At 47.8% G+C, this 17,520-nt stretch overlaps 1 protein-coding gene across 1 annotated transcript in view; it reads left to right on the top strand.

Moving 5' to 3' along the window:
- SDC4 (syndecan 4) overlaps nt 1–10,152 on the top strand; it is a 42,292-nt gene extending 32,140 nt beyond the window's left edge. The window contains exons 3-5 of the mRNA XM_038750711.1: nt 1,426–1,472; nt 4,540–4,729; nt 8,669–10,152. Coding sequence (XP_038606639.1) covers nt 1,426–1,472; nt 4,540–4,729; nt 8,669–8,820 — 389 coding nt within the window. The 3' untranslated portion in view covers nt 8,821–10,152. The remainder of the gene's footprint in view (nt 1–1,425; nt 1,473–4,539; nt 4,730–8,668) is intronic.
- The last annotated feature ends 7,368 nt before the right edge of the window (nt 10,153–17,520 follow it).

Genomic DNA, 17,520 nt, shown 5'->3' on the forward strand with positions numbered 1-17,520 from the left:
CACATAGTAAGTGCTTAACCAATACCACAATTATTATTATTAATAGCCTGATTAACTTGTATCTTCCCCAGCACTCGATACAGTGCCTGGCACGTAGTAAGCGTTTAACAAATACCACAATTATTATTATTATTGTTAATAATCTGATTAGCTTCCCCACTGCTCAGTACAGTGCCTGGCAGACAGAAAGCACATAACAAATACCACTATTACTATTAATAACCTGATTAGCTTGTATCTTCCCCAGTGCTTAGTACAAGAGAAGCAGCGTGGCTCAGTGGAAAGAGCCTGGGCTTTGGGGTCAGAGGTCATGGGTTCAAATCCTGGCTCCACTGCTTTTCAACTGTGTGACTTTGGGCAAGTCACTTAACTTCTCTGTGCCTCAGTTACCTTATCTGTAAAATGGGGATTAAGATTGTGAGCCCCCCGTGGGACAACCTGATCACCTTGTAACCTCCCCAGTGCTTAGAACAGTCCTTTGCACATAGTAAGCGCTTAACAAACACCAAAATTATTAAATTATTCTTATTATTGTATCTCCCCCAGTGCTTAAACCAGTGCTTGGAATGTAGTAAGCGCTTAACAAATACCAAAATTATTATTATTACTAAAGTAGCAGCGTCTCTGCGCCTCAGTGACCTCACCTGTAAAATGGGGATGAAGACTGTGAGCCCCCCGGGGGACAACCTGATCACCTTGTAACCTCCCCAGTGCTTAGAACAGTGCTTTGCACGTAGTAAGCACTTAACAAACACCAAAATTATTAAATTATTATTATTATTGTATCTCCCCCAGTGCTTAAACCAGTGCTTGGAACGTAGTAAGCGCTTAACAAATACCAAAATTATGATTATTACTAAAGTAGCAGCGTCCCTGCGCCTCAGTGACCTCACCTGTAAAATGGGGATGAAGACTGTGAGCCCCCCGTGGGACAACCTGATCACCTTGTAACCTCCCCAGCGCTTAGAACAGTGCTTTGCACATAGTAAGCGCTTAACAAACACCAAAATTATTAAATTATAATTATTATTGTATCTCCCCCAGCCCTCTAACCAGTGCTTGGCATATAGTAAGTGCTTAACAAGTGCTTATATGTTGCCAACTTGTAGTTCCCAAGTGCTTAGTACAGTGCTCTGCACACAGTAAGCACTCAATAAATACGATTGATTGATTGATTAACAAATGCCAAAATTATTATTATTACTAAAGTAGCAGCGTCTCTGCGCCTCAGTGACCTCACCTGTAAAATGAGGATGAAGACTGTGAGCCCCTCGTGGGACAACCTGATCACCTTGTAACCTCCCCAGAGCTTAGGACAGTGCTTGGCACGTAGTAAGCGCTTAATAAATGCTATCATTGTTATTATTATTCTTAAAGTTCCTACCTAGCCCCTGGGATCTCACACTCTGTCCTTTTTCTCCACAGAATACACCGAGCTAGAGGAGAAGACTTACCTAACAGAGAAGCCAGAAGTAGGTACCACCGCTGGTGCTCAGCTGGGGCTAGTGGGCGAGGGAACAGAGACGGGATCGAAACGGGATGCCCAGGGGATCTTCCTCCCTTCAAGGCCCTACTGAGAGCTCACCTCCTCCAGGAGGCCTTCCCACACTGAGCCCCCTCCTTCCTCTCCCCCTCCTCCCCCTCTCCATCCCCCCCGTCTTACCTCCTTCCCTTCCCCACAGCACCTGGATATATGTATATATGTCTGTATGTATTTATTACTCTATTTTACTTATACATATCTATTCTATTTATTTGGTTAATATGTTTTCTTTTATTGTCTGTCTCCCCCTTCTAGACTGTGATTACTTGTACACATCTATTCATTTTATTTGCTTAATATGTTTTCTTTTGTTGTCCATCTCCCCCTTCTAGACTGTGAGCCCGCTGTTGGGTAGGGACTGTCTCTAGATGTTGCCAACTTGGACTTCCCAAGTGCTTAGGACAGTGCTCTGCACACAGTAAGTGCTCAATAAATACGACTGATTGATTGCCATCCGCCTTCTCCACGTCTCAGCCCCCCAATCAATCAATCAATCGTATTTATTGAGCACTTACTGTGTGCAGAGCACTGTACTAAACGCTTGGGAAGTACAAGTAAAAGGGGGAGACAGAGAACAAAGCCAAACATACTAACAAAATAAAATAAATAGAATAGATAGGTACAAGTAAAATAAATAAATAAATAAATAAATAGAGTAATAAATATGTACAAACATTTATACATATATACAGGTGCCCCCAATGCCCTCACACCTCGTGCTTCTGGATTCCTTGGCTCATTCTGACCCCCCCAGTTTCCCTGTTGGGAGGTCACCCCCCAGGAGAGCCGGCCCATTGCTCCTTAAACGCTCCGGGCGTCCCCGGGAACTTTGGTCAATCATTCCGGGTGGGAAGCACTGGACCGGTCACTCGGGAAAGTCCATTCCTGGGTTACCCCATTCATTCAATCATTCTTTCAATCGTATTTATCGAGCACTTACTGTGTGCAGAGCACTGTACTAGGCGCTTGGGAAGTACAAGTCGGCAACATATAGAGACGGTCCCTACCCAACGACGGGCTCACCATCTAGTTCATTCATTCATTCATTCAATCGTATTTATTGAGCGCTTACTGTGTGCAGAGCACTGTACTAAGCGCTTGGGAAGTACAAATTGGCAACATATAGAGACAGTCCCTACCCAACGACGGGCTCACCGTCTAGTTCATTCATTCATTCATTCAATCGTATTTATTGAGCGCTTACTGTGTGCAGAGCACTGGACTAAGCGCTTGGGAAGTACAAGTCGGCAACATATAGAGACGGTCCCTACCCAACCGTGGGCTCACAGTCTAGAAGAGGGAGAAGCAGTGTGGCCTAGTGGAAAGAACATAGGACAGAGAGTCAAGAGACCTGGGTTCTAGTCCCGGCTCCGTCACTTACCTACCCGGTGACCTTGGGGAAGTCACTTAATTACTCTGTGCCTTGGTTTCCTCGTCTGTCAAATGGGGATTCAGTGCCTGTTCTCCCTCCCCCCTTAGTCTGTGAGTCTGTGATAGAGACTATCCGATTGGAGAAGCAGCGTGGCTCGGAGGAAAGAGCCCGGGCTTTGGAGTCAGAGGTTGTGGGTTCAAATCCCGACTCTGCCAATTGTCAGCTGTGTGATTTTGGGCAAGTCACTTCACGTCTCTGGGCCTCAGTTACCTCAACTATAAAATGGGGATTAAGACTGTGAGCCCCACATGGGACAATCTGATAACCATGAACCTCCCCAGTGCTTAGAACAGTGCTTTGCACCTAGTAAGCGCTTAATAAATGCCATCATTATTATCCTGCACCTACTTCAACACTTAGCACAGTGCTTGGCACATAGTAAATGATCAAATGCCAAATTATTATTATCATTGTATTATTATCGTTCAGGCCACCATGGATAAACACGTCCCTGACGAGGAGTCCGAGAACAAAATTCTGAGGACTGCCTGATCGGATTATTCTGTATCTGCCCCAACACTTAGCACAGTGCTTGGCACACAGTAAATGATCAAATACCAAATTATTATTATATTATTATCGTTCAGGCCACCATGGATAAACACGTCCCTGACGAGGAGTCTGAGACCAAAATTCTGAGGACTGTCTGATCGGATCTGCCCGATCTGTATCTGCCCCAACACTTAGCACAGTGCTTGGCACACAGGAAATTATCAAATACCAAATTAAGTGCTTAGTACAGTGCTCTGCACACAGTAAGTGCTCAATAAATATGATTGAATGAATGAAATTATTATTATTATTATTATTGTTCAGGCCACCATGGATAAACACGTCCCTGATGAGGAGTCCGGGAACAGAATTCTGAGGATTGTCTGATCGGATTATCCTGTATCCACCCCAACACTTAGCACAGTGTTTGTCACATAGTAAATGATCAGATACCAAATTATTATTATTATTATTGTTGTTCAGGCCACCACGGATAAACACGTCCCTGACGTGGAGTCCGGGAACAGAATTCCGAGGACCGTCTGATTGGATTATCCCGTAATCTGCCCCAACACTTAGCACGGTGCTTGGCCCGTGGTGAATTTTCAAGTACCGAATGGTCATCATCATCATCATCATCATCAATCGTATTTATTGAGCGCTTACTGTGTGCAGAGCACTGTACTAAGCGCTTGGGAAGTCCAAGTTGGCAACATATAGAGACAGTCCCTACCCAACAGTGGGCTCACAGTCTAAAAGGGGGAGACAGAGAACAAAGCCAAACATACTAACAAAATAAAATAAATAGAATAGAAATGTACAAGATAAATAAATAAATAAATAGAGTAACAAATATGTACAAACATATATATACATATATACAGGTGCTGTGGGGAAGGGAAGGAGGTAAGATGGGGGGATGGAGAGAGGAGAGGAAGGAAGGGGCTCAATCTGGGAAGGCCTCCTGGAGGAGGTGAGCACTCAGTAGGGCCTTGAAGGGAGGAAGAGGATGATTATGAATGATGATTATGAATGATTATGAATGATGATTATTTTATTTATTATTGTTCAGACCACCATGGATAATCGCATCCCTGATGAGGAGTCCAGAAACCAGGATCCTGAGGACCCCAAGGTGGTGGAAGGGAACGAGATCCCGCTCGAGGAATCCCCAGCCTTGGAGGGGGGAGATGTGTCCAACAAAGTCGCCATGGCCAGCGCTACCCATGAGAGCATCTTTGAGAGGACAGAGGTCTTGGCAGGTAACTGTGGCTGATGCGGAAGGAGGGGAGAAGGAGAAAAACCCCGATTAGAGAGCAACTGCTCCTTTAAAGTCTCAGAACGAGCCGTTCTGAGCACCCCAGGTGCTGCTCAGAAGCAGCGTGGCTCAGTGGAAAGAGCCCGGGCTTTGGAGTCAGAGTTCATGGCTTCAAATCCCGGCTCCACCAATTGTCAGCTGGGTGACCTTGGGCAAGTCACTTCACTTCTCTGGGCCTCAGTTCCCTCATCTGGAAAATGGGGATGAAGACTGTGAGCCCCATGTGGGACAGTCTTTTAGACTGTGAGCCCACTGTTGGGTAGGGACTGTCTCTATATGTTGCCAATTTGTACTTCCCAAGCTCTTACTACAGTGCTCTGCACATAGTAAGCGCTCAATAAATACGATTGATGATGATGATGATGACAACCCAATCACCTTGTAATCTCCCTAGCACTTAGAACTGTGCTTTGCTCTCAATCAATCAATCAATCGTATTTATTGAGCGCTTACTATGTGCAGAGCACTGTACTAAGCGCTTGGGAAGTACAAATTGGCATCACATAGAGACAGTCCCTACCCAACAGTGGGCTCACAGTCTAAAAGGGGGAGACAGAGAACAGAACCAAACATACCAACAAAATAAAATAAGTAGGATAGAAATGTACAAGTAAAATAAATAAATAAATAAATAAATAGAGTAATAAATATGTACAACCATATATACATATATACAGGTGCTGTGGGGAAGGGAAGGAGGTAAGACGGGGGGATGGAGAGGGGGACGAGGGGAGAGGAAAGAAGGGGCTCAGTCTGGGAAGGCCTCCTGGAGGAGGTGAGCTCTCAGCAGGGCCTTGAAGGGAGGAAGAGAGCTAGCTTGGCGGATGGGCAGAGGGAGGGCATTCCAGGCCCGGGGGATGACGTGGGCCGGGGGTCGATGGCGGGACAGGCGAGAGCGAGGTACAGTGAGGAGATTAGTGGTGGAGGAGCGGAGGGTGCGGGCTGGGCAGTAGAAGGAGAGAAGGGAGGTGAGGTAGGAGGGGGCGAGGTGATGGACAGCCTTGAAGCCCAGGGTGAGGAGTTTCTGCTTGATGCGCAGATTGATCGGTAGCCATTGCTCTCCCCCTTCTAGACTGTGAGCCCACTGTTGGGTAGGGACTGTCTCTATATGTTGCCAACTTGGACTTCCCAAGCACTTAGTACAGTGCTCTGCACACAGTAAGCGCTCAATAAATATGATTGATTGATTGATTGATTGATTTGCACATAGTGGGAGCTTAATAAATGCCATTATTATTATTATTATTATTATCAGTAGCCGAACCCCCCAGAATAAATCAATCATATTTCTTAGTAATAATAATAATAATGGCATTTGTTAAGCGCTTAATTTGTGCAAAGCACTGTTCTAAGCGCTGGGGACGATACAAAATGATCAGGTTGTCCCACAAGGGGGTCACAGTCTTAATCCCCATTTTACAGATGAGGGAACTGAGGGCACAGAGACATAAAGTGACTTGCCCAAAGTCACACAGCTGACAAGTGGCGGAGCCGGGATGTGCATAGCGCTGTAGAGAAGCAGCATGGCTCAGTGGAAAGAGCCCGGGCTTCGGAGTCAGAGGTCATGGGTTCAAATCCCGGCTCTCCCACATGTCTGCTGTGTGACCTTGGACAAGTCACCTAACTTCTCTGAGCCTCAGCTACCTCATCTGTAAAATGGGGATTAAGACTGTGAGCCCCACCTGGGACAATGTGATCACTGTGTATCCCCCCCAGTGCTTAGAACAGTGCTTTGTAGATAGTAAGTGCTTAACAAATGCCATCATTATTATTATTACTAAGCGCTTTGGAGAATACAATGGAGTTGGCAGGCACATCCCCTGCCCACCACGAGCTTACAGTCTAGAGGGAAGAGAGAGGCAGTAAGGCCTAATGGAAAGTGCACGGGCCTGAGAGTCAGAGGGCCTGGGTTCTAATCCCGGCTCTGCCCTGTGCCTGCTGTGCGACCTTGGGCAAGTCACTTCACTTCTCAGTGCCTCTGTTTCCTCATCTCTATACTGAGGATTAATCCTACTCCTTCCTACTTAGACTGTAAGTCCCGGGTGGGACAGGGGCTGTGTCTAACCTGATTAACTTGTATCCACCCCAGCGGTTAGAACAGTGCTTGGTACATAGTAAGCGCTTAACAAGTACCATAATTATTATTATTATTATTATTATAGAAGGTGTGTCCGATCTGATTGCATTGGTGCAGTGCCTGTCACACAGTAATAATAATAATAATGATGGCATTTGTTCAGTGCTATGTGCCAAGCACTGTTCTAAGGGCTGGGGAGGTTACAAGGTGATCAAGTTGTCCCACGGAGGGGCTCACAGTCTTAATCCCCATTTTTGTAGATGAGGTAACTGAGGCACAGAGAAGTGAAGTGACTTGCCCAAAGTCACCCAGCTGACAAGTGGCGGAGCCGGGATTAGAACCCATGACCTCTGACTCCCATACCTGGGCTCTTTCTACTGAGCCACGCCACTTCTCTAAGCACTTAACAAATACCCCTTAGAATAGGGCTCTGTACACAGTAAGTGCTCAATAATAATAATAATGATAGCATTTATTAAGCGCTTACTATGTGCAAAGCACTGTTTAAGTACTGGGGAGGTTACAAGGTGATCAGGTTGTCCCACAGGGGGCTCACAGTCTTAATCCCCATTTTTATAGATGAGGTAACTGAGGCACAGAGAAGTGAAGTGACTTGCCCAAAGTCACCCAGCTGACAAGTGACGGAGCCGGGATTAGAACCCATGACCTCTGGCTCCCATACTCGGGCTCTTTCTACTGAGCCACGCTGCTTTTCTAAGCACTTAACGAATACCCCTTAGAATAGGGCTCTGTACACAGTAAGTGTTCAATAATAATAATAATGATGATGGCATTTATTAAGCGCTTACTATGTGCAAAGCACTGTTTAAGCGTTGGGGAGGTTACAAGGTGATCAGGTTGTCCCACGGAGGGGCTCACAGTCTTAATCCCCATTTTTGTAGATGCGGTAACTGAGGCCCAGAGAAGTGAAGTGACTTGCCCAAAGTCACCCAGCTGACAAGTGGCGGAGCCGGGATTAGACCCCACGACCTCTGGCTCCTATAGCCGGGCTCTTCCTACTGAGCCACGCTGCTTCTCTAAGCACTCAACGAATACCTCTTAGAATAGGGTTCTGTACACAGTAAGTGCTCAATAATAATAATAATAATAATAATGGCATTTATTAAGCGCTTACTATGTGTAAAGCTTTTTCTACTGAGCCATGCTGCTTCTCTAAGCACTTAACAAATACGACCACCCCACTGCAAAAAAAAGATGATCCCCAAGTAGGATAGAGACTGTGTCCAATCTGACTGCATTAATGTCTACCTCAGTGCTTAGCATGGTGCTTGGCACATAGTCAGCACTAAGAGAGTAGCGTGGCTTAGTGGAATGAGCATGGGCTTGGAAGTCAGTGGTCATGGCTTCCAATCCCAGTTCCATCACTTGTCTGCTGTGTGACCCTGGGCAAGTCACTTCACTTCTCTGGGCCTCAGTGACCGCATCTGTATAATGGAGATGAAGACTGTGAACCGCGCGAGGGACAACCTGATCACCCTGTATCTACCCCAGCTCTTAGAACAGTGCTGGGCACATAGTAAGGGCTTAATACAGACCGTCATTGTCATTATTATTATCATTATTATCACTCAACCCTGCAGTTGTTGTTGTACTTACCCTATAACTCAAACGGAACAGGTTTGGCCAGCGTCCGACCGGCTGAACGCGGCAGGAAGCGAAGCGTATGCCCACGTCTGCTCAGGCTCCGGCGCCTGGCTTGGGACAGTCATGGGGAAGAAAGGGGGAAGGGGAGGGTCTCCATCATCGTCTGTGCCCGCGTCCTCACCCCTCTGCCCCCTCCTCCAGCCCTCATTGCAGGCGGCATCGTGGGACTCCTGTTCGCCGTGTTCTTGATCCTGCTCCTGGTTTACCGCATGAAGAAGAAGGACGAGGGCAGCTACGATTTGGGCAAGAAACCCATCTACAAGAAAGCCCCCACCACCGAGTTCTTCGCCTGAGGCCCCGGTGGGCGAAGGGGCGCAGACCGGGCACGCCGTGGGGAGGAGGCCGTGGCGGGTGGGGAGGCAGTTCCCCTGCTGGCATCCCTGTGTCCATTTCCTCTCTCTCCAGACTAGGGATTTGCATCATGTTCCTTGTATATAAAAAGATAACCTACGGTCCCCCATCCACCCACTCCTCAGGCCCTGTTCAGGGGGCAAGGAGGACGGGCTGAGGGGCTCACATTGCCCCCATTTTGCTGTGAGGGGGGGGTCAGGCAGATGCCCCTCGCCCCGGCCCTTTGCCAATCTACAAAGCAACCCCACCCGTACCCCTTCCATAAGGAGTCTGCACTTCCTTCCCTTTTCCCACCAGTTAATTTGGCTTCCTCCAAATGTGCCAACCCTGGCAGGGTGAGTGGTGGGACCCAGGGGGCACATGGGTGGGGATGGAGGGGACCTTGAGCTACGGACACATTAGATTAAATCTTCACATATTTGTAACCCCCGTCCTGTGGTTCCCGGAGGGGCTAGCAGCCCGGCCGTGACCGCAGGCCTGTCCTGAGGTGGTAGGAGAGATGGGAGGTCGACTCCCAACCCTCCAAGTAGCCATGGGTACCGTGGGATCTGATTAAAATGTCCCCCAGCTCTGGGCTGGTTTGAGATTCCTGTACAAGATTTCACATCTACGGGAGGGAGGACCGATTCCTGTACAAGATTTCACATCCACGGGAGGGAGGACCGATTCCTGTACAAGATTTCACATCTACGGGAGCGTCGGTGGGATAGAACAGCTGAATGTTTTTGGGAAAATGTTTGTAAAACTTTTAACGGTTCTTACGTTATCCTTTTTTTTTTAAATGATTCATTCCTTCTCCGCTTCATCTGGCCACCCCCCTGCATCACAGCGTACCCTGAGGGAGCAGGTATCGGGTGAGGGCGGGGTTTCACTATCAGCAGCTCCAGCCTGACTTTATTTATGTGTTTTGGTTTCGTTTTCTCCAGAATGAGAGAATTGCCGGGGAGATGTGGGGTTTTTTTGGGGGGGTCTTTGTTGTTGTAATTTTGTATTATTTATAGTTCCAGACACGGCTGCTTCTCTTCTTCCTCCCTTCATCCCTGTTCACACTTTGGACGCTTGCCTAGCTCTCCTTTTATCTTGAGATCTCGTCCTCTTAACTAAAGGCAATTAATTTGCTCCGAGGTAGCTGGTCGCTGTTTTAGTGTAGGGGATGATGGACTTTGGGGATTTTTTTTTTTAGCTTGTAATATATATTACTCAGTTTTACAGTTCTAGATGATAGAGACATATATTTTTCCAGTAAAGTGCATAATAATAAGAATATAAAATCAGTTTTTGTGTTTGTGTGTTTTGTTTGTGTGTGGGTATGTGTGTGTGTGTGTGTGTGTGTGTGTTGTGAGTGAGCGCACCCCCCTCTGAGTGGCTGTTTTCTGTGTTGTTTCACCCTTGGCACTCTTTCTCTGATTTTGAATGTAGAAATTGTGATAAGTGTCTAGGTGCTCCAACTCTCTCCCTTGGCCTTCAGACAGTCATTCATTCAGTCGTACTTATTGAGCATTTACTGCATGCAGAGCACTGTACTAAGTGCTTGGGAGAGGACAACAGAACAGTAAGCTTGACACATTCCCTGCACTGTGGAAGTGAGTCTGAATGAAAGTGTCTAGAAAGAACACTTTCCCCCATCTTTGGGGCATCTTTTGGGGGCCAGGAAAGGGAAGGATGTTAGGAGCGTTTAATTAATTAGCGTTTACTATGTGCCAGGCACTGTTTTAAGCGCTGGGGTGGATACAAGATAGTCGCTTTGGACACAGTCCCTGTCCCACATAGGGCTCAGAGTCTTAATGCCATTTTGCAGGTGAGGGAACTGAGGCCCAGAGACATGAAGTGATGTGTCTAAGGTCCCACGGCAGACAAGCGGTGGAGCCGGGATTAGAACCCATGACCTTCCGACTCCTAGGCCCGGGCTCTAACCACCAGACCATGCTGCTTCTCAGCGTTTCTGAGGGCTCCTTTTCATCCTCTGTCCTGATCACGAGAAATATATTTTTCCTTTATCCTTTATCCTTCCTTCCTCCTTTCCCATCTCCTTCCCTTCCCATCTCCTTCCCCCCTCCTTCCCCATCTCCTTCCCTCCTCCTTTCCCATCTCCTTCCCTCCTCCTTTTCTTTCTCCTTCCCTCCTCCTTTCCCATCTCCTTTCCTCCTCCTTTCCCATCTCCTTCCCTTCTCCTTTCCTCCTCCTTCCCCATTTCCTTCCCTCCTCCTTCCCCATCTCTTTCCCTCCTCCTTTCCCATCTCTTTTAGACTGTGAGCCCACCGTTGGGTAGGACTATCTCTATACGTTGCCAACTTGTACTTCCCAAGCACTTAGTACAGTGCTCTGCACACAGTAAGTGCTCAATAAATACGATTGATGATGATGATGATGAGAAAGTCGAGCTGCTGTGCCGCTTTCCTCTACCGGGGCTCTGGGGCCCGGGAGGGAACTTTGAGTTGGAGCTAGAGGACAATGTTTTCTGCAGAAGAGTCGCCGGGGAAGGAGAGGGTGGCTCCTAATGTAATGTAATGTAATGATGGCATTTGTTAAGCGCTTACTATGTGCAAAGCACTGTTCTAAGTGCTGGGGGGGATACAAGGTGATCAGGTTGCCCCACGTGGGGCTCACAGTCTTAATCCCCATTTTACAGATGAGGGAACTGAGGCTCAGAGATGTTAAGTGACTTGCCCAAGGGCACACAGCAGACATGTGGCAGAGCCTGGATTCGAACCCATAACCTCTGACTCCCAAGACCGGGATCTTTCCATTGAGTCACGCTGCTTCTCTAATGCTTCCTAATGCGGACACGCCGCCCCTTTCCCCCTTCCCCTGGCTTCTCACAACCTGCTCGTGGCCTCTCTTCCTCCGCCGCACTGAAATGGATGTCCTGTAGGCCGGTGCTTGGGCCAGTTGGCACGGCTACCCGAATCTGGTTCCGGGGCCAGGAACTCTTCCTTTCGTGTCCCGTTCCTCTCCCCGTCTCCTTCCCTTCGCACCCTTGGGCTGTAGGCTGGGCCTCGGCTAGAAGACTGAGCACGGTCGTGGTCCTGGATCTCCTCCGTTTCCTCCCTTCCCTCTCTGCCCGGGGATGGGGCCGGCCACCAGTGGGAGTCCGATTTTCCTTATGCAGGGCTCTTCACTGTATCTGTTACTGATTTTTTTGATAAAAATAAAAACCGGTACTTTCTAAGCCCCCTCCTCTCGTGCGTCGCTCTGTAAGCCCGGGGCGGGGGTGAGGGAGGGCCCAGGCCTGGAGGCCTTCTAGGAAGGGGATGACCAGGTGGGCCGCCATCCTCCTGCAGACATGCCGGCCGCTCCTCCTAGGCCCGGTCAGTCGTGTTGTGTCGTACTCTCCCCAGCGCTTACCACAGCGCTCCGCACAGGGTAAGCGCTCAACAAATACGACCGACTGACTGTCCGGCTTCCTCCTCCTCGGCTCCTCAGTCGGACGAGGTGGAGGGCGTGGGGCAGGGCCTGAGCCGGCTGTGCCACCCGCCTCTGTCTGCCGAACAGGGGCAGGGAGGGAGGCCGAGAGGCCTGACGGGACTCGCCCAAAACCTCCACGGGGAGGGTGGAGCGGCTAAAGAACTCAGGTGTCGTCATTCCCCGATCTGCCCACAAGCTCTCATCATCCTCAATCGTATTTATTGAGCGCTTACTGTGTGCAGAGCACTGTACTAAGCGCTTGGGAAGTACAAGTTGGCAACATATGGAGACAGTCCCTACCCAACAGTGGGCTCACAGTCTAAAAGGGGGAGACAGAGAACAAAACCAAACATACTAACAAAATAAAATAGAATAGATATGTACAAGTAAAATAAATAGAGTAATAAATATGTACAAACATATATACATAGATACAGGTGCAGTGGGGAAGGGAAGGAGGTAAGATGGGGGGGATGGAGAGGGGGACGACGGGGAGAGGACTTTGGCACCTTCTAGGGACCCAGAAGCTAATGCTGAGGTTAGAGAAGCAACGTGGAAAGATCGTAGCGCGGAGCAGCGTGGCTCAGTGGAAAGAGCCCGGGCTTTGGAGTCAGAGGTCGTGGGTTCAAATCCCAGCTCCACCGCTTGTCAGCTGTGTGACTTCGGGCAAGTCACTTCACTTCTCTGGGCCTCAGTTCCCTCATCTGGAAAATGGGGATTAAGACTGTGAGCCCCCCGTGGGACAACCTGATCACCTTGTAACCTCCCCAGTGCTTAGAACAGTGCTTGGCACATAATAAGCACTTAATACCATTATTATTATTATTATTATAGGCGTGGGAGCCAAAGGACCTGGATTCTAATTTCCACTTCTGCCGGTCGCCCTCTTGGGCAAATCACTTAACTGCTGTGACTCAGTTTCCTCATCTGTAAAATGGGGACTCAATAACCGCTCCCACCCACTTCGACGACGAGTCCCACATAGGGTAAGGACTGTGTCCGACCTGATTACCTTGTATTTATCCGGTGCTTAATACCACAGTTGTAATTACTGGATTCTGCAGAGGTGTCTTTGAGCTGATAATAATAGTAATGATGATGATGGCATTTATTAAGCGCTTACTATGGGCAAAGCACTGTTCTAAGAGCTGGGGAGGTTACAAGGTGATCAGGTTGTCCCACGTGGGGCTCACAGTCTTAATCCCCATTTTACAGATGAGGGAGCTGAGGCCCAGAGAAGTTAAGTGACTTGCCCAAAGTCACACAGCTGACAATTGGCAGAGCCGGGATTTGATCCCAGGGTTACCCCCTGCCCACCTTATCCCATCCCCGCCTCCGCAATCAATCCGTGGATTTGACAGACGGCCCTCACCTGTCAACCAATGCCAGGGAAAGCAGATTTCCTTAGAGATGACGACAAATGCAATTTAGGGGACAGAGCTGAGAGGAGGGGAGCAGTGTGGCCTAGTGGAAAGAGCCGGGGCCTGAGAATCAGATGTCCTGGGTTCTAATAATAATAATAATAATGGCATTTATTAAGCACTTACTATGAGCAAAGCGCTGTTCTAAGCGCTGGGGAGGTTACAAGGTGATCAGGTTGTCCCACGAGGGGCTCACAATCTTAATCCCCATTTTACGGATGAGGAAACTGAGGCCCAGAGAAGTGAAGTGACTTGCCCAAAGTCACACAGCTGACAATTGGCAGAGCCAGGATTTGAACCCACGACCTCCGACTCCGGAGTGGCTCCGCCACTTGTCTGCTGTGTAACTTTGGGCATGCCACTTCACTTCTCTGGGCCTCAGTTACCTCATCTGTAAAATGGGGATTAAGACTGTGAGCCCCACGTGGGACAGGGACTGTGTTAACCTGATTAACTTGTTTCTACCCCAGCACTTAGAACAGTGCTTTGCACATATGTTAGACTGTGAGCCCGTTGTTGGGTAGGGACCATCTCTATATGTTACTGACTTGTACTTCCCAAGTGCTTAGTACAGTGCTCTGCACACAGTAAGCGCTCAATAAATACGATTGAATGAATAGTAAGCCCTTAACAAGTACCATAATTATTCTTCTTCTAAGCCACGACTTTCCTCCAGTTTCTGGAGTCAAACATGAGTCAATGAATTGTATTCATTGAGCATTTACTGTATGCAGAGCACATTAATAATAATAATAATAATAATAATAATAATAATAATAATGATAGCATTTATTAAGTGCTTACTATGTGCAAAACACTGTTCTAAGAGCTGGGGAGGTTACAAGGTGATCAGGTTGTCCCCCGCAGGGCTCACAGTCTTCATCCCCATTTTACAGATGAGGTCACTGAGGCACAGCATAGTGAAGTGACTTGCCCAAAGTCACACAGCTGGCAATTGGCAAGTCGCTTCACTTCTCTGGGCCTCTCAGTTCCCTCATCTGTAAAATGGGGATTAAAACTGTGAGCCCCCCCCATGGGACAACCTGATCGCCTTGTAACCTCCCCAGCGCTTAGAACAGTGCTTTGCACATAGTAGGCACTTAACAAATACCATCATCATCATCATCATCAATTGGCGGAGTAGGGATTTGAACCTAAGACCTTTCATTCATTCATTCATTCAATCGCATTTATTGAGTGCTTACTGTGTGCAGAGCACTGTACTAAGCGCTTGGGAAGTGCAAGTTGGCATCATATAGGGACGGTCCCTACCCAACAGCGGGCTCACAGTCTAGAAGCGGGAGACAGACAACAAAACAAAACATATTAACAAAATAAAATAAATGGAATAAATATGTACTCCAAAGCCTGGGCTCTTTCCACTGAGCCACGCTGTAAATGTTTGGGGGAAAGCGGTACAATAGAGTTGGTAGAGAGGTTCCCTGCCCACCCTAGCTTACAGTTTAGAGGAAACGTGATTGACTTTGGCTCCGGACTCTGCCCAGCTTCATAGGCACAAAAGCCCAAGAAGGAATCAATCAATCAATCAATCAATCAATCGTATTTATTGAGCGCTTACTATGTGCAGAGCACTGTACTAAGCGCTTGGGAAGTACCAATTGGCATCACATAGAGACAGTCCCTACCCAACAGTGGGCTCACAGTCTAAAAGGGGGAGACAGAGAACAGAACCAAACATACCAACAAAATAAAATAAGTAGGACAGAAATGTACAGGTAAAATAAATAAATAAATAAATAAATAGAGTAATAAATATGTACAACCATATATACATATATACAGGTGCTGTGGGGAAGGGAAGGAGGTAAGACGGGGGGATGGAGGGGGGACGAGGGGGAGAGGAAAGAAGGGGCTCAGTCTGGGAAGGCCTCCTGGAGGAGGTGAGCTCTCAGCAGGGCCTTGAAGCTTAAGAATGCTTAAGCTTAAGGAAGCTTAAGAATGGAGAATCCCTTTAACTCCAGCTCAGACCCTTCCCTGGGAAATTTCAGGTCCACTTCCCTTTTTCCAAAGGGGGGTTTCCACTCTCTGGCCTTCCTCTAAAACCAGGATGAGGCGTAACTTTTCATTCCCCACTGGTGGCCAGCTCCTTCCTGGCTCTCTCACAGACGGTCACACCCTCCTGACGTGTTCTCACACTATCCCGTGATCGGTTCTTGACGTCCCTAGACTCGTCTGGTCCTCGAGGTCAGGGATCAGACTGTTATTCATTCAATCATTCGTATTTATCGAGGGCTTACTGTGTGCAGAGCACTGTACTAAGCGCTTGGGAGAGCATCCCGGCTCCGCCACTTGTCTGTTGTGTCACCACTTCTCCATGCCTCTATTTCCTCATCTATAAAACGCGGTTTAAGACTGTGAGCCCCATGTAGGACAGGGACTGCGTCCAACCTGATTAGCTTGTCTCTAACCCAGTGCTCAATAAATACGATTGATGATGGTGCTTGACATATAGTAACCGTTTAATACTATTATTATTGTTATTATTGTTATAAGCAGCGTGGCCTAGTGGAAAGAGCAAAGAGTCAGAGGCCTTGGGCTCTAATCCTGGCTCTACCACTTGACGGCTTTGTCACTTCTTCAGGCTTCAGTTCCTCCATCTGTAAAATCTTGCTCCTTAGACTGTGAATTTCGGGGGGCGGGGGGAGCAGCAGGTGCTGTGTCTGATCTGATCGTCTTGGTGCTACTCCAGATCTCAGCACAGTGCTTGGTACATAGAAAGCATAGCCAACTTGTACTTCCCAAGCGCTTAGTACAGTGCTCTGCACACAGTAAGGGCTCAATAAATACGATTAAATGAATGAATGAATGAATTTAACCGATAGCCAACTTATTGTTCCCATGCTTAACTTTCCTCTAGGGCAGGTGAGGTGGTCACTGACGGCACTCAAGAATAATAGTCTGCCCTTTGACCTCTCCCCCACCACCCCACACGTCCACCCAGTATCAGACAAGGAACAGACGGGCTATAAACCGGACCAACATCTCCTCCAAGAAGCCTTCCCCAACTAAGCCCTCATTTCCTCGTATTAATAATAATAATAATAGTGATTATGGTATTTGTTAAGCACTTACTATGTGCCAGGCACTGAACTAAGCCCTGGGATGGAGACAAGCAAATCGAGTTGGACACAGTCCCTCTGTCCCACATGGGGCTCACAGTTTCAATCCCCATTTTACAGATGAGATAACTGAGGCACGGAAAAGTAATGTGACTTGTCCAAGGCCACACGGCAGGGAAGAGGCAGAGCCGGGATTAGAACCCATGACCTTCTGACTCTTCTCCCACTCCCTTCTGTATCATCCTCGCACTTTCATTCATTCATTGGAAGCAGCGTGGCTCAGCGGAAAGAGCCCGGGCTTTGAAATCAGAGGTCATCGGTTCAAATCCCGGCTCTGCCACCGGTCAGCTGTGTGACTTTGGGCAAGTCACTTCACTTCTCTGGGCCTCAGTTACCTCCTCTGTAAAATGGGGATTAAGATTGTGAGCCCCATGTGGGACAACCTGATCACCTTGTAAATTCCCCAGCGCTTAGAACAGTGCTTTGCACATAGTAAGCGCTTAATAAATGCCATCATTATTATTATTATTATTATTCATTCATTTAATCATATTGATTGTCAATTGCACAACTGATTGTGCTAAGCACTGTACTAAGCACTTGGGGGAGGAAAATATGACAATAAACAGACATTCCCTGCCCACAAAGCGTAAGCACTTGGGGGAGGACAATATGACAATAAACAGACGCATTCCCTGCCCACAAAGCGTTTACAGTCTGGACATGAGCTTACAGT

This window comes from Tachyglossus aculeatus, chromosome 8 (genome assembly GCF_015852505.1).
Source record: "Tachyglossus aculeatus isolate mTacAcu1 chromosome 8, mTacAcu1.pri, whole genome shotgun sequence".
Lineage (NCBI taxonomy): Eukaryota > Metazoa > Chordata > Mammalia > Monotremata > Tachyglossidae > Tachyglossus > Tachyglossus aculeatus.